The sequence below is a fragment of the Corvus brachyrhynchos genome, unplaced genomic scaffold (genome assembly GCF_000691975.1).
Source record: "Corvus brachyrhynchos isolate BGI_N302 unplaced genomic scaffold, ASM69197v1 scaffold49, whole genome shotgun sequence".
Classification (NCBI taxonomy): domain Eukaryota; kingdom Metazoa; phylum Chordata; class Aves; order Passeriformes; family Corvidae; genus Corvus; species Corvus brachyrhynchos.
Genome location: NW_008240029.1, coordinates 40,875 through 63,411, shown reverse-complemented (window position 1 = coordinate 63,411; position 22,537 = coordinate 40,875). Strand labels below are relative to the sequence as shown.

The window sequence follows — 22,537 nt, the reverse complement described above, 5'->3', positions numbered from 1 at the left end:
TTTCCCATATGCATGTTGCTAGGGGACAAATGGCTGTACTTAAGGAAGACAAAAGAGCTGCCCATTGGGGGTGGGGTGGGCCTGGGTACTCCTTTGTTTCACCTGGGTGTGGGGTCAGTTCGCTCTTGGTGTTCGGAGAGAGAAGCTGCAGAGAAAGGAGCTGCTGGTTCTTTGTCTTCGACCGTTTTTCTTTCTGCTGGAAACAATGCCGGGATCCCAAAGCCGCTTTCCCTGCCCTGCTGGAGGCCGGGCTGTGGCCGCCCTGCCCCGCTGCTGCTTCGAGCTTTCGCTACGCTGTAGCCGTCGACCTGCCTGACTGACCTCCGGGGGGTTCCCCATTTGGATACATCTCGTCTGTCCTCTGGGATTTGTGCTCGTCCCTGCCGCTCCAGCCTGCTGTTACTGAGAGTCCAGCCGGACACCGGGGCCAGCTGTCCAGCGGTTTGTGAAGCTCTTGTTCCATCCTTTCCCGGGATCCCAGACCACCGGTGCCGCGTGCTCCCCGAGCTCGCTCCGGAGCGCCCCCTGCAGCCGCGGGGGAACCATCGCACCTGCCCTGCTCACCGGGAGCCGCCAGCGCCCCTGCCGGCTGCAAGTAGAACTGCACCCGAGGGGAAAGGGCCTGACAGCCGAGAAGGCTGGGACTGGGTTTGTGATTGTTTGCTGTTACTGCCATAATTATTGTTGTTTTGTTTGACTGGTTATATATATAATAGTAAAGAACTGTTATTCCTATTTTCCCACATCTTTGCCTAAAGGCCCTTGATTTCAAAATTCTAATAACTCAGAGGGAAAGGGGTTACATCTGCCACTTCAAGGGAGGCTTCTGCCTTCCTTAGCAGACACCTGTCTTTCAAAACCAAGATAGTGTCTTAATTTCATTTCTGAAATTGTGGTAGTTAAGTAGCAGCCTGTCAGAGCAGCATTTTTAATGGTGTGATTGAGACAGTAGTGTTGATGTTGCACATGGGTATTGCCCAAGATGCTAAAAATAAAAAAACATAGTCCAAATGACATTCTATGATTCCTTATAAGTACTTGGAAACTTAGTATTTTCTTAATAATTTTGATAACTTCTAAAGCATCAATGCTTGCTTATTTATTTAAATTGATTGCCATTTTTCACAGCCCTAGCTGTGATTTAAGACCACCTTGTGTATCTGGAAAGCTACTGTGTATAACTGTTGATTCTAACTAGAGTATTTCAAAGCCTGATTTCTCTTCATAAATGCTGAAGACCAAAACTTTAGTGATGAAGCCTGAATTCTTTTGTGTGTGTCTTCACCTATGATGATCACTAGCAAATAAAAGGTACACATATACTATGTTGTGGCAGGTTTTACAACTTTTGAAAAAAGAAATTGTAGTCAGCTCTGCATTACTACCGCAGGCCTGGGCCCTAGGGTATATCACTGTGTCCCGCAGCCATAGGGAGGAGGAGGAGAGAAGATCCAGCAGGCAGGAATTGTGCAGCAAGATTGATTTATTTATTTATTTTACAAACTCTTTTATAGACTTTTTTCTTCATAGTCTGTCTAATTGGACAAAGGATCAGCCACCCCTTGGGGTGATTGGCTAAAATCCTAAAACATCCATTGTCAAAATATTTTCCTACTATACCATAAACAAGACTTTTCAAGGTTGCAGGTGGCTTGGTTGTTTACATACCCTGCTACCTCTCCTGTGAGAGAGAGAAATCTCTCATGGACTTAGAAAATAGCAAGAAAATCCTTGCTAGCAGCATTTTTGTTTCTACACTGCATTACTTCTTGCTCTGTCTTAATACCTTGTCTGTCGTTTTTAAAAATTGAAAATACTTTTGAATATAACTTCTTGTGCCAGCTGTGTGGCAATTTTGCAGACTATAGATGATATTTTGATTATGGCAGTAGCTTATCTTCAACATGCAACTTTACCCTGTAACTGGTATTTCAGAAGAAAGTTTGTAAAGTGTTATAATCAACAGATAAAGGACTGCCCTATCCCTATCAAGTTTTCATCCTAATTCCTGTGGAACAAGAGAGTTCACTATCACAAATAGTTTTCTCTCTTTTCAGGAATTTTTCTGCATAAATAGCATGTGAATATTTGTGAAGCTGGACACTCTGAAGCTACCATTCAGTTTCACTTGGCATTTGTTCGTGGAGCATTTGTGATGAGGGTTTGTGCCATAAAGTTCTTATGGGTTTAAATTTTTTAGTACAAAGGAATTGATGTTCTCACTTTGTTTCCAGGGTCCACAAATGGGCACTTTTATTGGTGTGTATCTTCCCTGTTTGCAAAACATCTTGGGAGTCATCCTTTTCCTGCGTTTAACATGGATTGTGGGAACAGCTGGAGTTCTTCAGTCTTTCATCATTGTGTTCATCTGTTGTGCTTGTGTAAGTTAACCATATTTTACTTTTTTTTAAACTCTTGGCCAAATCCTCTGTTGCAAGAGTACTGATACCTTCTACTATATCAGTATCAGGGTAAAGTAACCATATTTAATCATATTGGTTAAATTGTACTGATATTTAACCAATATGGTTAAATTGAGAGAGATGGGTTGTATATTTAAGCAGTGACTGTTACATATCAGTCTAACCTGTATGGAGATTCTTTTGAGTTGATCAAAGTAAGCTTTTGTTTGAAGTATTATATGAGTTTTATTAAGTTGGCCTTTAGCAAATGTTTCATTATTTACTTTGAGATCTGAACCGTTCTCCATTTTACTACTTCAGAACAAACTGAATAATAAACTACAAATCAAACCAGAGCATTAGGTCCATAAAGTAATATTTTAGAATGTGAGACCACTACTAGATGTCATCATAACAATGTTACAATCAGTTTTCGCTACTTTTTAATTGGAATAATGAAAATACTGTTTTAAGTGTATTCAATGGTTTGTACTCTTCCAGTTCTTTTTAAAGACTGTGTCAAATATCTAAGTAAACGAAATCTTCCGCTGAAAAGTTGAGTACTTGAGTTGCATGGATATCCCAAATTAAACATCTTAGTTTAAAAAAAAAAAAAATCTAGTTTCATTTGATTACTGTTTTGCCCAGTCTTTAAAAAAAAACTTCCAGAACTCTGGTATTTTAAATTTCCTCTATTTCATCTTTCCACAGACTATGCTAACTGCAATTTCAATGAGTGCTATAGCAACAAATGGTGTAGTTCCAGGTAATGAAGAATTTTATCTTAAATGGCAAATTGTCAAATGATGGAAGTTTAAATCTGGGACAAGATTCTCAAATATCAGAAGTAATGATTTTGCGTCAAATGCATATTTTCTTTTAATTGATTTTATAAATAACTTTTTAATGTGAGATGCAATCTTCTATCTGTGCTTCTGGGGGTTATATTCTGCAGCACATCTTTGTCATCAATCATTTGATCCTGTTTTAATGAAAGATAAGATGTTATAATTTGAATTAGTGGAGACTGGTCTTCACACAAAATTTCTTTACAAATACGGCTAGTACTTTTTTCTCTCCTGAATTTGCCTACATTCTATCTAAACACTGGAGTTAGTTATCTTGTTTTCTGCAAGAGTAGTAACTGGTCTGATGGTAGAAATATTTTTCTATATAAGCATTCTAGGTTCTGCCCATCTCCTTAAATTTTCAGGATAGATCGATAAATTGATTCGGCTTCATAAATTAAGAGGATTTTATTTTTAGATGCAAAATCAGTTAGCTCTTGAAGCTCTTACCCTTTTCAGTTTCTCAACACTTTACATGATAGTTCTCGTGTTCAGGCATGGGTATGAACTCTGAACAGTTTACCTAATGAACTTAAAATAGTTCCTCACTTGCAGAGCTTCTGCAGCTTAGTAAGGGTTGTTGAGCTTTTGACAGGGTACCCTTCCTTCTCGGACCAGGGTAAGAGAGCAGAGGAGGCTGCTGTTCTGGTAAGTTCTTTATTTCATAGTCTCATAGCTTTCTTGAAGGCAGAGTTCGAAGGGGGTTATATGATAAGGCCAAGCAGCAACAGCAGGCAAAACCAGCTTCTTCTTCTTCTATATGCTCTATATGCTCCATATATTTTTTTGTTACAGAAGTGTGGATTATATTTCTTAATTGACCAGTAAGATTAACACACGATTCTAGTTTTTCTTTTCTTAACCTATCCTGGTCTAATTCTAACAACCGTAAGTCTTACACAAGTGTTACATAGGTATTACACAGATTTACATATACAGTTTCTATCAGTTCTTATTGTTTATGTGAACATTCTAAAAAATGTGAACAGTATAATTCTATCTATATTTTGTCTAAAGAATTCTGTGAAAAGGTAACACTGCTGCAGCAAGAACTATGTTTAAGGTCTCTGCTACAGCTTTTTAATGTTTAAGGCACTTAGCATATATTTCTACTAAAAGTTAAAAATCTGTATTTCTATTTCACTTTAGTGTGACTTCATGTATCTCAGCTTATTCAAAGGTTTTAATTCAACCCCTGTGCTTTGGCTTCCCTCTGGGCCTGAGTCCAGAGGAGCTTTCACTCTAACAAGGGTTTTCAGAGCTGTTACTGAAGTTGTTGGGCAAAAGTAAAAGATACAATTTGTGTAGGATATAGAATAATTGTATTATAATTGTATTTCATGGATACAGTACCATATATTAAATAAAAATACAATAGATAATTTTGTTTTAAATACTTCTAGTTTATAATAAAGTTGAGTTATTCAATCAATTATTGATTTTATTCAAATCAGTGTGCAGATAACTAAAATGTTCTGCTCTTTTTCGCCCTCATATTTTTAAAGTTCATTGTAAAGGTTTTGTTTAACATCTGTCACAGACTTTGAAGCCTGCAGTTCTTACACGAGAGAGGTCTTAATTTTCATTGTTTTGTTGGTGGTGCCAGTTTCTTAGAGAAATGATGCTTGTGCTGGCATATATGGAGAAGGCTGAAAGCACAGATAAGAACCTAGGATGCAAAGGAGACCTGAGCAGCAGGATCCTTTCTTTTGCCTTTATATGCAACAGCATTATATTCAGCAAAAGAATTGGTGATGCATCATAATATCTTTGTTAATTTCTCATTCATTCATATTGAAAACATTGAAGCCTGTGGAACAGGCTGCCCAGGCGAATAGTGGAATTGCCATCCTTGGAAGTGTTCAAAAAACAAGTAGATGTGGTGCTTAGGGACAGGGTATAGTGATGGACCTGGTAGTGTTAGGTTAATAATAGTACTTAATGATCTTGGAGGTCTTTTCCAACCTTAATGATTCTATGAAAAACAGCTTCAGACACTGCACATTGATGTATGTTTATTTAAAATCAAACCCTTCCTTTCTCTGTCTCCTTCTTTCTCAGTTGTCACAAGTGGGACAAATATGAATTTAAGAGTAGATGGAGAGGGAACCAGAGAGAAGAGTTTGCCTCGAGGGAGTTGGGTGGCATTCTAAAAAAAGAGATGAAGTTCTTGACGCTTAGAGCCTTATTAAAAGGCAAATAGAGCAATGGAAGTAGGGTATTGGTGGTGATGTAGTTTATGGCTTAAAGAAAGATGATGCATATGTATGGGAAGTAAGAGTGAGAAGAATTGAAAAACTCAGGGTCAAAGTAAATAGCATATAAGTGGACAAGAAAAAGCAATCCCTACCTAACACTTTTAAATAGTACTAAAAAAATGTGATCTGTAGTGAAAGTGGCAATGGTTTCATATACAGATGAAATAAAGAGTGTATATCAGTAGAAAATATTCTATTTTGTCCTTGTCTCATAAAGCAATTATTTTGGAAATTTAGTGTTTGATGGGGAATAGCTTGAGGTTAGAAGCTAAAAATTCATTCACATCTATTTATACCTGTATATCCTTTTCTAATTTGTTTTTGTTTAGCTTGTGGAATTTTTCTTTTTCTTTCTTTGGTCTTCATTTTCTGTTCCATAGAAAACACACGTGGGGATATTAATTTTGAAACATACATTCTAACTGCCTAGTTAGTATAGACATTGACTACAGTCTTGGCATGAGCATGTCAATGGAGGCACATGCAGTGGTTATCGTGATTATGTTGATTGAATTATTCAGATTTTTGTTCTCTATTGCCATCCTTAATCTGAAGGCCTGGAAGTGTTTTGTGTGTTGTTGTTTTTTTTTTTGTTAAATTCACAGCTGGAGGCTCTTACTACATGATTTCAAGATCTTTAGGGCCAGAGTTTGGTGGTGCAGTGGGACTTTGTTTCTACTTGGGCACAACCTTTGCAGGAGCAATGTACATTCTTGGTACCATTGAAATTTTATTGGTAAGTACTAGTTTCTCTTAAGACTAAATGTATTTGAGCTGTTTTGGAATATTGCTGATGAATGTTCTAAATGGTCTAAAATGCATTCTAGTCTGGTGATTGTTAATGTTTTGATAGTACATTTTCAGGATGTTGATATTTATTCTTACTCTACTTGTGACTATTTGAGAAAGTTAAATTCTTATCAGTAATACAAAAATAAATTAAAGGCTATTTGATGTATATTTATTCTACTTAATTTAGGAACCAAGCATAAATCTTCTTTTTCCAAATGAGAGTCTGCAAGCCTAGATCAGGCAAGCATTACTGGGGTAACTCACTGCTGCCCAATGAAAAGTTCTGAAGAACATGAAGGTCGTATCTACAGTGAGGCAATAATAATCTATCCCACTTCCTCATTTCAAACTACTGGCTTTGAGTTTTCATCTATTTGCAAAGATGCTGTGGCTCAGCTACTATGGCTTTGCTTCATCCGGGGGGGGCAATAATTGGTCATCATATCAGAAACTTAAGATATGTACAGGAGATACTTCAGAATTCTTTCTTGTTACTTACAATGATCCATGTCATCAAATCCAGGCTTTTTAAAATTTGAATTAGAGATAGTCTTCACTAATGCTTGCTCGTGTGATCTGATCTATAGTAGCAACATGAGCACATGTTAAATTGTGGATTGAATTTGGTGCAGTGTTCTCCCTATTAGATAGTCATGCTGGGTTTGTGTTGTTAATAAAAATGTACAGGTTTCAGCTACAGAATTTGAAGTAAAATGCCACCCAGGATATCTGACAAAGACCTCAGAATAGACCCCTGTCATAACCACAAGGCATGAGTATTGCTTTTTTTTTTTTCTCCACTGGGGCATGGATTATTTTGAGAAACAGAAATCAGTTGTCTGCCTGTGTTTTTCCCTGGCAAAGGCTGTGAACAGCAGGTCAACAAAATTCACAAGAACATCTTCAGGAGTACCTCCATATAGAGCCTGAAACTTCTGCAACATCACAATCTATGGTTTTCTAACAATATATATTCTATCAGTAATATTTTTTTCAATTTGCTTTCTTTTTCTTCCATGATGATGTGACAATTCTCATCTTTTTCAGCATTCTAGTAAATATTAATTTGCTAAACTTAAGTTTAATCTAAAAAAATTCTGGTAAATAATTGTCTATTTTTGGTTTTTGCTTATAAATGTATCATGGTAGCCTCCTGTTCAAAGTTTCTTCCTGCCTTTAGGAATTATATTATTGAAAAATAGTTATTTTAGCAGTTTTTTGGAAGGAGTGGAGTTGCCTCAAGCCCTAATGTTCAAGCCCTAGCTGAGCAGAGAGGGTTTTTTTCAGGGGTGCTAGAAGAAGGGATATAGATATTGTTATGTAGTGTAGTGTGCTACTTCCTTTTCCACCCAAATTCCTTAGCGGTTTTTCCCATTTGGCAGACACATGAATTTAAGGAGTGGAAACTCTTTAATGGGAGAGAAGAAGCTGGAGCAAAAGCTGTATCCTATTCTCAAAATTTGTTTTTCTTCACCCTTGCCTTTCCCTTCCTTTTATCTCTACACTTTCTAAATGCCCAAATTTTCTGGCTAAAATCATTTGTGAAAGCAAAACTGGTGTAGAAGGTTAGATATTGTAGTTCAAGTAAATGATTTTTTAATAAAATGTTCATTATTACATGTATGATAATTTGCCATATCACTTGCAGACCTATATTTCTCCAAGTGCCGCTATATTTAAAGTGGAAGATGTTGGTGAAGAAACAGAGGCTATGCTCAACAACATGAGAGTCTATGGAACATGTATTATCATTCTGATGGCTGTAGTAGTTTTTGTGGGAGTGAAATATGTCAACAAACTTGCACTGGTCTTCCTTGCCTGTGTGATTCTTTCCATCATTGCCATATATGCTGGAGCTATTAAGACTGCTTTTGACCCACCTGACTTTCCGTAAGTGCAATATCCAAATTGTGTGGGTTATTTAAAAAAAAAAAAAGAAGCGTGGGGAGGGAATAGGTACTGCAACCATTTCATGTTTTAAGCTAAGCTTCAAAATACAACCACATTGGCTTCAGTAGTAGGTTTATGTAGTTTAAATATTGATGTGCTCATTTATTATTCTGAGTTACATATCCGAATCTTTCTCTCATTTTTTGTAAGATATGATAACTCTAGAAAATGTTCTTTGGTGCTTAAAATTACTGGCTTTTATTCCATCCACACCTAAGGAACAAGAAGGTGGGTTTTGCTGACAGTAAATATAACTGCTTTATCTAAAGATTTAAACTAAAAACCTATAGAATAAAATAAAAAGGTCAAAAAAAGCATTGTAGCTATGAACCATAGTTCGAAAGAAACTTTTAAACTTCTGTGTTGCGAGGAAATTTTTGAAACTTCCATTTCTCCCTACTTAAAATTGAAACATTGAGGTGTTTACATTCACTTGTGTTTGTGAAGCCTTTCCCGTTAATAAAATAAAATTGTATTGTTGTTATGCATTACACATTGCTTCTCAACATCCTCAATGTGCATAATTCCTAGCTCAATAAGAGTTATTTCTTTACTCCAGTTATTAGGTGCATTCCACTTTACCCAGTTGTGTGAGTTGCATTTTTGTGCATCTTTTTATGTTGAAAGAGAAAACCAAATTATATTGCTTAAGACATTATCAGAACAGGCTGATAACTTCAGTCTTGCATGGTACTTCATAATAAGGGTTATCCTTTGCTGTATGATTGTTACACATTCGATATTACTTTGAGGTGTTGGTAATTGCATTACAAATTAGCATTAGACCAGTACTTGTGGACGGTTTGTAACATAATGCCAAGTCTTCTGTTGAGAAGATAAGCATGATCAAAAATGTTGACATATTCCTGAATAAAACTTTTGTTTCTTACAGCAACTTTCAGTTGCTATTATCCTGTAGCTGACTGGAAGAGAAATAGAAGCAACACCAAAGCCTTTAAAAGAAAAATCATCGTAACATATGGCTAAATATTTCAAACTCTTATTTGTTTCTGTATGAGGAGCATACAGAAGTTCTCTACAGAGAGCATACAGTCTAAGCCAGTTCTCATAGATTAGTTATGTGAAAGCTAGCAAAAGAAATTTAATATATATATATGTATCTATCTAAAGAGAAAGTTTTAGTAATTTAAATATTTAGAAGTATGTTAATGAGAAGGTGCCGCAAAGATTAGTAGAATTTATGTCAAAACTAATATCAAAGATATTTTATTCCAGTGGAACAAAACACATCAAATCAAAGGAAATATCTTTCTGTCACCTGTATAGGTAAAAGAGAGTTTATGTGGATATGTAGCATATAAAACTTATTACCAACTTATTCAAGTTCCTGGAAACCTTACATGAGCTGCTACTGTAATATTATTGTACTGGGGGAAAAAGTATAAAAAGAGTTTATTTTCCAGGAAATATAATGGTTTAGAGTCTGCCTCAAAATGAGAAACTCAAGTGGGGTTCTATGCAATGGTAAGACTGATCTGATAGTGGTTGTTAAAAAAAACCCCAAAAAAACAGCTTCCACTTAGCTGGTTGGTTAGGTTAATATCACTGACCTCCACTAAGTTTGTCCACTGTATAGGTGGTAAAATAGTTTACCTCAGGATCTCCCAGTTGAATCAAACTGAAGGAAGTTTCCATTGTTTGTATCATTTGACCCTGCTGCTATTGAGTCATCAAATCAGTAGCAATTGAAAAGAAAAATAAGCAAGGCAAGTGGCAAGATGATCTCTTTAGCAACAATTTTCTGTTAAATTTGCTCAACTTCCATGTGATGCTATACCTTGAAGTCGCACTGGTGTATCTGCCTAATCCACGTTTTATTTTATGTACCTTCTTTTGTTTTCATAGATAGCTATCATTCCATTATTAAACAAGCCTGGAATCCTAAACATCTTTTGTGTAGTTTAGCAAAGAGATAAACCTAGATCCTTAATATTCTGTGCTGGTAGGAATTTGCTTTTGACAACTGTTCTGACTTTTCTGATTTTCTTTCATTCCTGAAAAAAATAATTTGCTTCCCAATACATGATTCTTTAATGTGTACTCCCATCACTGTTGTTAAATTTTGTTGTTTAACTTTCCTGGCTTATTTCCTACCTTTTAGATTGTAATATTTTTGAGGATGATCTAAAGTTTTTATTTGCTACAAAAGAAAGGGCATGCTTTACTTGCTTAATCTTACTTTTATATTTTCTTCATCAGACTCATCTTTTAATTAAGTTTATAAAGTATTGCTTAATTTTACTTCTTTCTTGTAGGACTGAATGCGTCATGATTGCTGTTATTTCGTAGTCAAGCTGCTTAAATTGATTGTACTTTCTAAAGAATAAATCAGAAGGCAAAATAGCTGCTAATACCATAAAGTAGAAATATTTGATCCAAGTTCTAATGACTGTTGATAATAGTTTTAGATGTAGAAGCTATATACTATTTTAGTAGATGTAGTATAGGCCTTAAAGTAGGAAGTGTAAATAATAGGTTTCTGAAGAAGTCTAATGGACAAAAAATGGCTTAATTCACATCCCTGTATTGAAGGAACGCTGATTTTTGTTTTTCTTGTTTATAGTATCTGTCTCCTTGGAAACCGTACGTTGTCAAAACGCAGCTTTGATGTCTGTGCCAAATTTACTGAAAGCAATAATAAAACAAAGACTACACCTTTGTGGCGCCTGTTCTGTGATAGCTCTTTGCTTAATGCTACATGTGATGACTACTTCAGTCTCAATAATGTAACAGAAATTCAAGGGATTCCAGGAATAATGAGTGGAGTTCTAACAGGTAAGTTGGAAAGCACAGTGATTTAAAAGCTTTTGGAAATTATTAATTTGGCCAATAGCTGGTCAGTAACATAGTGGTCTAGTCTGTCACTATTTCTTTACCTCTAATCTGTGTGAAAGATTGCTATCTTGAGCATGCTTCTTCCTATAAAATTTTCATCTGGTTTTAGAATCAAGAATCTTAGTATCAAATGCTTTAATTTGGGGGTAATTGGAGTTTTATAAGTTCTCTTTCAATGAAAAAGGTAATAAAGTGTTTATCACAGCTATTTTTTTACATGTGTATGCCAAGCACACATTTCAATATGCTATTCATTAATATGTTTTCAAACTCTTCTGGGGGAGAACTTGTTACCAGTTTATAGGTGGTGCAATGAGAATGAAGTTCTGTGGCTTATTCAATGTGTACAACAAGTTAGTGATTGAATTCAAGAAAAGCAGTCTACTAAATGTATAGATTTTTTTCTCTTTACGGATCTGTACAGTTGTGTCAGCTTGGAATTCCAATTGCATCGAGTCATAGGATTCATCTTAAATGTGTAATAATTTGCATTGTACACACACAAATAATGTTTCTGGGAATGAAATGGATGCTCTGATATCTCTCCCTTGCTTTCACTTAAAGTTTGATTTATATAAATATGCTACATAGGGACGCTAGACAATCACTGCTGCCATAGTACCCCAGTTATATATATCAAATATAAAGTGTACATTAACAGCTACTAAATGAAACATAGGCTTCTCTGAATCTAAATTTCTGTTTTAAAAAAAAATAGTTTTCTCAATGAAAAATGGAATTATTTGCTTGTTACAAGAAATGTAACTTAGGGTTTGTTCTCTGAATTTTATAATCTACCATATGCATAGCTACAATTTTTCATTAATTATTTTGCATTTCCTGCGCCAGATCACAAGTCAGCTGTATGTTCTAATTTTTTGCTACCCTGTGAGATTTAAATTGTGCTTTTACTTTTTGGAGGTTTCAGGCTGACTACTAATTTTTTCTCCTTTTGGAAAGATGTGCTTTTGTTCCATTCGCTGTTTTTTGAACTAGCAATCCTGTATAAAAGTATATTTTGCTAATTTATTCTCACATAATGCTAAGATCGCTAAAGACCAGGAATCTGCTGAAAGTTCAGTGTGAGCAACACACTTTCCAGTATTCATTGCTTTTTGCTTACCTATAGTGAATTTCATCAATTCCATTATGTTTACCCACTGAACCTGTTTTTTTGTTTTGGCTTTGTTTTTTTTTTTAAGTTCTTTGCAGTTGGGTTTCCTTCTACAAATTTCAATTAACTGAGTATTGCCAGCAGGCTCTCATCTTGGTCCTAGCTCCTTTTTTCGGGCTGTTTGAGTGTACTGGATAGCACTGGTTACATCCTGATGGTGTTCTTGTAAAAGCTTACTGGTGACTCCTCTGCATTACAAAACTGTATTTCCATTTACTTTTACCTGTTACTTTCTGTCTTTGAACTGTTTTTTTTTTTTATCCATGTGAGGACATTCCCTCTTATCCAATGTCTGCTATAAATTCCTTGGGTGAGCAATATTTTAAAAACACGGGAAATACGGATGGACTGATCTAAGTGGATTGCCTTAATTTATGTTTCCCTCAAGGAATTTGAATAGTTCTGACAATTTTCTTTTACAAAAGCTGAGTTGAGGCTTCCCCAGTTTTTCAAAACTCAAGAAAAACTGTGAATAACTACTAAGTTTTGTCAGAACCCAAAGATAATTCCTATCTTTATTGCCTCTATCAACTGCTATTGTTGCTGTTGACTGTTCCTGTGCAGATGCTACTCATGAGTCTTTAATTTCTATGTCTCCCTGAAACACTTTTAAATGAAAGAAATGGCCTTCTGTTTGTCCTTGGGTGTCAATATTATTTCACCTCAGCCTCAGGTCTTTCAGTGATCTTGGAGATTTTGGGCTGAGTGCTGCTGTCCCTACTTTTGGAAGTGCGTGCTCTGCTCCTGTTCACTGATTAACATTTCTCTGAACAAGAACTACTTTGTAACAATGCATTTCACTATCCTAATTACACCAAATGCTAAAACTAGGCGTTCTACTCGCTGAGTGTGAGCACACGTTCTAATACCTAGTGTTCGCTTGAGCTCAAGTGGCACAGATTTCTCAAGGAGAGTTTTCTTCCACTTGATATATGTTCTACATTGTGTGAAGACTTTGGAGCTGCAGGCTCTGCAAATTAAAGTTTCTTGAGCTGTGACTGGGAGTATTCAGATGCCATGACTGCATGTCTTAGGAAGTGTGATAAGTCCACACCATTTATTGGGCACTCATATACAGTAAGTATTCATCTCTTATATACCTTCTGTGAATGTTGTCCTAACAATAACAAATCATTCTGCAAGTGACTGACTAAATACGCCTGTAACTCTAACAAAAAAGATACAATTCTGCAACTAGGTTTAATCAACGTTGTTCTGCTTCATGGTAGCATGTTGGTCTGATACATTGTACCAGGTCTCATGTATGTATCCTCAATGTTGCTAGAGGAGCCTTAGCAATCAAGGAATGGTCCTAGAAGGGACAAATGTCTGGACTTTTCTGGAAAGCTATTCTTTTTTCTCACCCCAACTTTCAAGTCCACTTGGATTATCACTTTTGGGAAAATGAGCATAGGAAAGCTCTGTGTGACATGCTGTGAAATAGGAAAGTGATTTCTATTTAACAAAATATCTAAGCCAATTTTATCCACTTGTGCTGGCATGCACAGTTCCACAATTAAGTTTGTATGCATTGCAGTGCTCAAGTCATTGTCACTCCGTATGTCGTGCTGAATAAAGGACACAAGCTGTTGAGTGCTCATTAAGAGTTTAAGTGCTTTTGATTGGCAGTTACGAACTAATTTTGGACTTTCTTCTTATGTTTCACAGGGGGTAGGTAGATGCTAATTTGGAGATCTAGTCTTATTTTACGTCACTTCTCAAATTCCTGAAATTTAAAATTCTCTTGTTTCATTAACTCTTCTTAGGCTTCAGTTTTATCTCTAGATCAGTCTGTTACTCTTCTTCATTTGATTGAATACACATAGCACTCTTTACCATATAATACTTACTTTTAATCTTTGATCTGCTTTCTCTTCTGCTTCTCATGCACACTTCCATATATGCTTACCGATTGTAAGATTTTTGTTAAAAATCTGGGTATGAGTACCCTATCTTTGGCCACTTATGGTTTAAAGTCCATCTTCTATTTTACTCAAGGTTACTTTTTGCTATTATAAAAACTTAAAATATTGTACTTGAATTCCCTAAGGTTATTCAGGATGTCTGAAAATCGGCTATTTGATCATGCTGGCAGTCCATGGGAATTGTTTATTTCTTGTAAAATCCTTTGCCTTCTTGACGGGGCAGGAGAGTATCCACTTTGTTTTCTCACATATGATAGGACAACTTGTCTCATTTTCAAATAAGAATCAGTGTGGGCTGTTCTCACAATCTTACCAAGGTACAGAACCAGTGTTTCCACAAATGTAAGCTCTCAAAAGTTTCTGGCTTTTTGACCTATCAGTCTTCAAACAAATATGCTTCATTTGCTGGGGAATTTGAGCCATATTCTGCTGGGGGTTTTTTGCTTATAAGTGATCTTCTGAAGTCTGGTTACCCTGCTTTTGTCAACATGTGGAAATCTTTAGCCATGAACAGCTGAATCCTGAACTGTTATCCAGGATTATTCTGTACAGCAGGTCTCAAAGAACTCAAGTTACTGTTAAGTAGCATTTCTTTTTCATATTGCTCCTCAAAATACAAGAACAAGAAGTATTAGTATATACTGAGATTCCTTGAACCTGGAAGTAAGTTTCCTTATTTTTTCACAATAGTACATCTGTGTGCGTGCGCAATGGAAATGTATGTTCTACAAATATATTAGAATTTAATTCTATAACTATATTTTCCTTTAAAAGAGGAGAAAATTTTGCAGGACGCATCTCACACTACTGCATTTTTACTGGCATGGACTGGAATGCCCACCAGTTACAATTGGTATTAATCATACTGGGAAATGTAATTATTTTTGTGTAAGAAAAAGTCATCTGATTTCTAGGATTATTGCATTCTCACTAGTCGATATCCTGAAACAGAGAGATGACACTGACTTTTGTTTTTTCCCTGACCTTGTAGATAATCTCTGGAGTGCCTATTCAGAAAAAGGATCAATAGTTGAGAAAAAAGATCAGCCCTCAGTTGCTGGATCAGAAGAGTCAAAAATGGGTGGACTTCCTTATGTTTTTACAGACATTATGACCTACTTCACAATGCTTGTAGGGATTTATTTCCCATCTGTGACAGGTAGATACAATTATTTTTCTTGCCTGAGGATGTGTACTTATACCTGGAAAAAAAAAATTTCATGTGAAAATTTTTCATTTTCACCAATCTTATTGGTGACTCATTCTGTTGCTAGTTTCTGTGTCCAAGTTTATATACCTAAAACCTTCTGGTGCTAGGGAGACATGGGTCATGGCTGATGACTTTTGGAGGTTATAGGACTTAAACAGGAAATCTGTTTAAGGGCCAAATCTATGTCTGAAAAGAAGGCAAAATCCTCATGGGTTACTAAATGCTTATTCAAAATAAGATGCATACCTTTATAATACTTTAATCTTCAAAGGCATGAGAACGGTTTCATATTCAGATGATTCTGCAGGTATTCAAGATGCCCGGTTAACTGCCTGGGCTTTGTTTAAATGTCCAATATTTTTTTGCCACACTAACTACGTAGACTTTTTTGTCAAGCTTAAACTAGTTGTATTTCATTTTCCTCAGCTCATGCTTGACTGAAACAACCAGACATGTTTTTCTTCTCAAGTCCCAGCTGAAGTAATATCAAGTAACAGAGTAGAACTCCAGTAAGAAGCTGCAGCACTGTTTGCTAGTATTATCAAGTGGAAGTGTCCCTTTGTATTCACTGTTTGAACCCCACTGCTCCCATTTCTTTACTTCAGATGCTTACCAACATTTCATCATATCTGAACCCATGGTTAATGTTTCATTCCATGGAGTTTGACAATGTTTTTGCACTGGAGCATCTTGACGTTAGCCTCTATGTTTTTGCTTCCAGTGGTCAGGTCAGTTCTAGGAGAGATGGCAGAAATAGTTATTGTATGGGTTTCTTTCCCTCCTATGAGAGTATGTTCTACAAAGTACTTCTGTTCTCTTTTTAGATTCACATACATGTGTACATGTGATTTTTCTAACCATTCTTTTTCTTGCCTGCTCTTTTCTTTTTTGCTTCAAAGCTTTTTTTGTTAGTTTTTTGATTTGCTTGCATATGTTATTATGATGGTCTGTTTAGTAGAAAGTTAGTGCCTTAGGTCACACTGGCTAAAATTGCTAAATCCCTATTAATTTATAACATCCACCCCCAGTATTTTGCTACTCCTTGTATTTCTTCATTTCAAGAATGATTCTGAGGTTATGCTTGAAAAATAATTTTTTTTAATCAGTCTTTTTACTGACCTTTATAGGATTTGCTTATTCAAGTGGGTAGTAACACAGATTTCTGAATAAAATGAAGGTATAAATTGACGATTTGTGAAGGATTATATTATACTTTTGTAGCCTGCTTCATTGGTAATCCCTCTGTTAAATTTGGCTTAAAATTAGATGTTCATATTCTATTAGTTATTAACATGGAATTATTGTTAATTGTTTTTATGACATAAATTTTGTCCCTTTTTAAGGTATTATGGCAGGTTCAAACAGATCTGGAGATCTAAAGGATGCTCAGAAATCTATTCCTACTGGAACGATTTTGGCTATTTCGACTACATCTTTTATTTGTATCCTTTATACTATGACTTTTTTCTAGTCTACATTTTGTAGGTGTAACAGAATTTTTACTGGAAAGTCATTAGAGTTCCCCGAGTATAAAATGAATGAAATATAAACTGAAAAGAAATATTTTATATTTGTCTAAAATATCAGTATTATTTATAAATATTATTAAAATATGTCAAAATTTATTAACAATTATATACTATATTCTACTAGTGCTTCAAATTCCAATATATAATTGATGGTTTTAGTCAAGCGATCCAAAGGTTTTTAGCATTGTTTCAGTTGGCAGGTTGTTGTTATACTCAGTATAATCAGATCTTAAAACAAACAACCAGCAATTGAAGTTGTCGGTCCTTCAAAACCTAGTGTACACAAGTACTTGCTTATTTGTATGAGAAAATACCTGTTCTGTTGCATGATATATGAACTGGCGATTTCCAATACTTCACAAATCGCTATGAATCAAATACAGTCATGAAGAACATAAACTAAAAAATTGTAGCATGGAAGAACTAAAACAAACAAACAAAAAAGCAACCAGGAAATGCACATACACTTCATTGTTGTGGATGTTTTCATTTCATACCTAGGTGAAAAGTGGTGGGGTTTTTTCTATGTGATTTTTTTAGAGAGTAATCTTCCTTCAGTCTCAGTAACAGATCTCTCCTGTATAGTGTTGTTTGGTGCCTGTATAGAAGGTGTGATATTAAGAGATAAGTAAGTCGTATTCAACTTCTAATATTACAGGGAGTATAATCATAAGTTATATTAATAGGACTTATTAATGGCTCTTCTGTGAAATATGCATATGGTATATATTTCTTTTGCTTAGGTTAAAACTGGAGGGAAAGCTTGTCTGTTAAACTGAGATGGCTGCAAAAACTGGTCAGGTTACCAGACTTTATGCCTTCAAGAAGCAGAAGCAGAACCTAAGATAAATGTTTGAAGTTGAACCAGCCTAATAAAATGTTCTTGACAAAGAAAGTCATAATTAGTATTTGCAGAACTGATGCATGGGGATAAGGGGATATTACTTTGGGAGAAGTAATAGGCTTTTGAAGAACAAATTTAAAAATTTGGGGGTTACGTGACAATGGGACTTTGTAAGACTGCAGTGCACCATTATGATTTCCTCTAGACATATGACTATTTTTTGTTTTAAAATCTCAGTTTTACATCAGGAGTCATCTCGATTTTCAAGCATGTAGTTGCCTGACAAATTTAAGGCCTAATATGAAGGATGAAGGGAATAAATGTGATGGATATGAGCATGAAGAAAATCTCCAGATTTTGATCAATTTCTCCGTTAGGAGAAGTTGGTTAAGATGAAATTTTTGTCAGGTTTCACATTTGTTTTCTTGGTGGTGTCTGGTTCTCTTTTCTACTGAGGCCCACGTTTACTTTTGGTTGTGGCAGTGGGGTATTGTTTAAAAGGTGGTGAAGTTGATGCTGAGACTACTTATTTCATTAGTCTAGAAGGAAAACCGGAAGTTAAAAGCTGGTTTCTAATCAAACTAATACAAGAAGCAGCAGGCTTCTTCCATGAAAGGCTTTTGACATTGTCTCTCACAGCATCCTCATAGGCAAACTCAAGAAGTGTGGAGAGTAAGGTGGATTGAGAAGTGGCTGACTGGCAAATCCCAGAGGGTCATGGTCAGTGGCAGAGTCTAGTTGGAATCCTGTGTCCCCCAGGGTTCTATACTGGACCAGTAGTATGCCCTTGTGGCCAAGAAGACCAGTGTAATCCTGGGTTGCACTAGGAGGAAGAGCATTGCCAGCAGGTTGAGGGAGGTGATCCTGCCCCTCTACTCAGCCCTGGTGAGGCAGTATTTGGATTGCTGTGTCCATTTCTGGGCTCCTCAGTACATGAGAGACATGGAGTCCCTGGAGGTCCAGTGGAGGGCTATGAAGATTATAAAGGAATTGGAGCATCTCTCTTACGAGAAAAGGCTGAGGGAACTGGGCCTGTTCAGCCTTATGAAGACATGACTGAGAGGGGACCTCATCAATGTATTTAAGTAAGTAAAGGAGGGGTGCCAAGAAGGTGGACCTGGGCTCTTGTCAGTGGTGCCAGCCAACAGGACAAGAAGCAATGGGCAGAAACTGATGCACAGGAAGTTCGACGTGAATATGAGGATGAAATTCTTTACTGTGCGGGTGACTGAGCACTGAAACAGATTGTCCAGAGAGGTTGTGGAGTCTCCCTCACTGGAGATATTACAGAACTATCTGGATGCAATCCCATGCAATGTGCTCTGGCATGACTCTGCTTGAGCAGAGAGGTTGGATCAGGTGACCCACTGTGGTCCCTTCCAACCTTACTTGTTCTTTGATTCTGTGATTTTTACTTTAAAATTATATTGCCGCATCAGTGAAAATACCTGGTAATTGTTTCTTCAAAGTAAATATAAAAGTCAAATCAAACTGCCTAGGAAATAGTAAGTGAATTCTGAAATAAGAAATTAATGCAGAACTAATATCTATAAACTCACATTTTTTAAATTTACAGGGCAGGGGGAAGGGAATTTTCCAAGATGTTATCTATCATTAGAGCAGGTTGCATAGCAGCAAGAGCCTTGAATCCATGAACTTTCATTTACATTGCTGCCAGTTTTTATGTGGCTGAAATCCAGCAGAATAGTAAAGTGTATGGATTTTTAGTCTGGTTTAAAAACTGGGGTTTGAGGCTTTTTTCATTATGATTGTTATATCTGCAATGGGAAAAAAGTAGGTTGTACATTTTTCTGTTTCTTGCATCTCTTCAAGTTATTCCTATCCTGTGTTTAATTTAAAAAACAGGCATTAGAATTTGAACAAAGAATAAATATGTAGTTATATAAATCTTGATATAGAAGCACAATATGGGTTTTGTCCTATAATTTTGAGGAGTGTGATTTACCTTTTTTTTTCCCCTTTGCTGAAAATATATGTAGTCATGCATCCAAACTTGGGCATAAGCAAGAATTTGAACACTGACTTATTTTATTCACTTTATTGCTGTGTTTCTTGACCCTATTTTAATAGCAGGTCTGAAAAGATAAAAAGCACTTAATTTTTCTTAGTTTTTATCTTCTTTCATTTCTGTAGACTTTTCCTTTTATTTTGGAAAACCTGAACTCATTGGGAAAAAATAACAGTGGTATCACAGTAGAGATAGCCTTAAAATAAATTTTGGCTGCTTACTAACAGCAGTAAGATGAACTACAAGAACCTTACTTGCTTTTAAAACAAAACTGTCAATTCGAAGGAGGGGTGAGCGAGGAATAACATTTTTGTAGTTTATTCAAGTCATGCCTAAATTAACATAAAATTAAGTATCTAAAAAAGATAGTGGAGGTAGTATTGGATGGGACACTCAGGACTGTGATGAAAGCGCCTCTTCCTGACTTCTACCCACTTGTTTGCTGTAGTAAATTAAAAACTGCGTCAGGTAGCGAAACAGCCAGAAGATGTGGAAAACTCAAAATCATTGTGTCTAGTAATTTCTCTGTTTACTTGTTGTATGTCAGTGTCACACTTTTAAAAGGAAAGGCTAATACTTTTTGTGAATCTCCTGCTTATGCCCCAGAGTATACTTGTATTAGTAGTGGAACAGATTTCTGCAATCTAGTTCCTAACTGTCACAAGAATCTGTAAGATACTTATGTACATACTCCTGCTATTGCTGTTAATTCTGAAAAGTTTGCCAAGATATTTGGTAATTGCTGCATAACTGCTTAGAGGCAGCACTTAATGTGAAGCAATTTTACTATCTTCTTTAAAACAGCACGGTAAAGAGAGAGTGCTTGGTTGGGAAATCCTATAGTGCGTACTGTAACATAGTGTTTATTGTTAAAAAGTGCTGTTGTCCAAAAACATTGAAATGTGGGTGTTGAAACTATAATAAAAGTTATTTTAACGCTTACTGATTCTTTTTTGTTTTAATTATTTTTGTTTCCCCTGTTCTTTCGTAAGGTTTGGAGAAGCAGTTAATGGAAATCTGGTGGTTGGTACACTGGCCTGGCCTTCTCCATGGGTTATTGTGATTGGTTCATTCTTTTCAACATGTGGCGCTGGTCTCCAGAGTCTCACTGGTGCACCCCGGCTGTTGCAGGCCATTGCAAGAGATGGCATTGTACCGTTTATCCAAGTGAGATTTTTCTTGTTCTTGTTGTTACAGTACTTCCCATGTGACTTCTGTTTTGACAAAAAAATATGAGGCATTATTTCTGCTGTTCCTGTAGAATGTGAAGAGAAGATTTGGAACTCAGTTCTATTTGTGTAGAATAATAGATCAGGCTATTGTAGGAAAAAGTTTGAGCTTCAGTACTTTTGTGCAGTGCAATTTAATTATGTTTGTTCTTACACATGAAAGTTAGTGGTTCCAAACTGAGAATATAGTATTCTATAAACGGAAATAAATGAACTAAGAAGCAACTAATAACTGAAATTCTAGACTCCAGGCTGTGTTTACTGCTTGTATTTGTGAACAGAGTTACTTAATCTCACTATGGAAATGCATAATACTTCTTATATTATGGAGATATAAACCTAATTTTTATTCATTTTTGTAAGGTAAACAAAGTCAGCAAAGCTATAACAGTAGAATTCTATCCCATTACTCCAAACATGAAGATTTGTTCCAACACCTCTGTGCATGTTTTAAGAAGAAATAAATCAGATTTTTCTCAAAGTAAGGGAGCTGGCAAACAGAAGATGATGAGAGAATTCTTGCTGGCTGCTTCTGCAAAACCCAGACAACAACACTCGAATTAAAAATTAGTAAATAAGACTCTGAAAGATAATAGTGTCTGGAGAGTAAAGCTGTGATCTCTGTGGGGAAGTTTGGAGTTTGAAAGCTTACCTCAAGACTTGCAAGAGTATCAGTATCTGTAACGGGAAGTAAATACACTAAGTATGCTAGGGTGGAGGGACTGAGTAGTGGTGGAGTTCGACTTGTCAACAGAAAGGGGTTATAATGCAATAAGTTGTGAGTGCTGGGTAGTATAGAGAAAGAGAAACAAGAAAAATTTACTTTTGCCTGAAGCAAAAATTTGGTACAGAGAGGGTGACATTATGATTACGTGTCTTCAGAGTTAGACTTGAAAGGAGTGAAGAATCAAAAGGAAAAGATTTGTGGTTTGGGAAGTGAGAGAAAGGGAATTGAAGAGAAGCAGTATATTTAAAGAGGGATTTGATACTTGAGGATGCACTTGCAGTTTTGGAGTGATATGGCTACTGAATGGACAATCAAGGAAATGAAAGGAGATTATTACAGAAGCAAGAGTATGATATATTTAAGAAAAAAAACCCAAAATACTTGAAACATGAGTAGAAAAAAGGGGGATTTTAATATAATGGTAGGAAAATTGATGGAGGACAGGAAGCTAAAGAAGACAGTATGGAGAATGAATAAGGACTTAATTTCTGTAATTGAATGGAGAAATACAGAGGAGAATAAATACCACTGGAACTTCAGGCAAAGCATTTTGCCATCTGTCACCAGTATAGCTGGATAGAATTCTCCACAAAGGAAATTACCACATGCAAAATGGTTTTGGGTAGGGCTCTGTGCAGGATCATAGTCTTATCCAAGTCCTCCTTATGTTATTATGTTGATAAGGACTGAATTGACACCTCGTTTCTGTGTTACAAAAAATACTGGCCTAAACTATATTAGCTTTTTACTGGGCATAAATTTCT

At 36.0% G+C, this 22,537-nt stretch overlaps 1 protein-coding gene across 3 annotated transcripts in view; it reads left to right on the top strand.

The window, feature by feature from the left end:
* LOC103622004 (solute carrier family 12 member 7) overlaps positions 1–22,537 on the top strand; it is a 64,472-nt gene that overhangs the window by 12,473 nt on the left and 29,462 nt on the right. For all 3 annotated transcript variants that reach the window (XM_017743637.1, XM_017743638.1, XM_017743639.1), the window contains exons 4-12: positions 2,235–2,381; positions 3,114–3,168; positions 6,114–6,244; positions 7,949–8,190; positions 10,835–11,046; positions 15,197–15,364; positions 16,759–16,857; positions 17,515–17,572; positions 20,810–20,984. In XM_017743637.1, the coding sequence (XP_017599126.1) occupies positions 2,235–2,381; positions 3,114–3,168; positions 6,114–6,244; positions 7,949–8,190; positions 10,835–11,046; positions 15,197–15,364; positions 16,759–16,857; positions 17,515–17,572; positions 20,810–20,984 (1,287 nt within the window). The remainder of the gene's footprint in view (positions 1–2,234; positions 2,382–3,113; positions 3,169–6,113; positions 6,245–7,948; positions 8,191–10,834; positions 11,047–15,196; positions 15,365–16,758; positions 16,858–17,514; positions 17,573–20,809; positions 20,985–22,537) is intronic.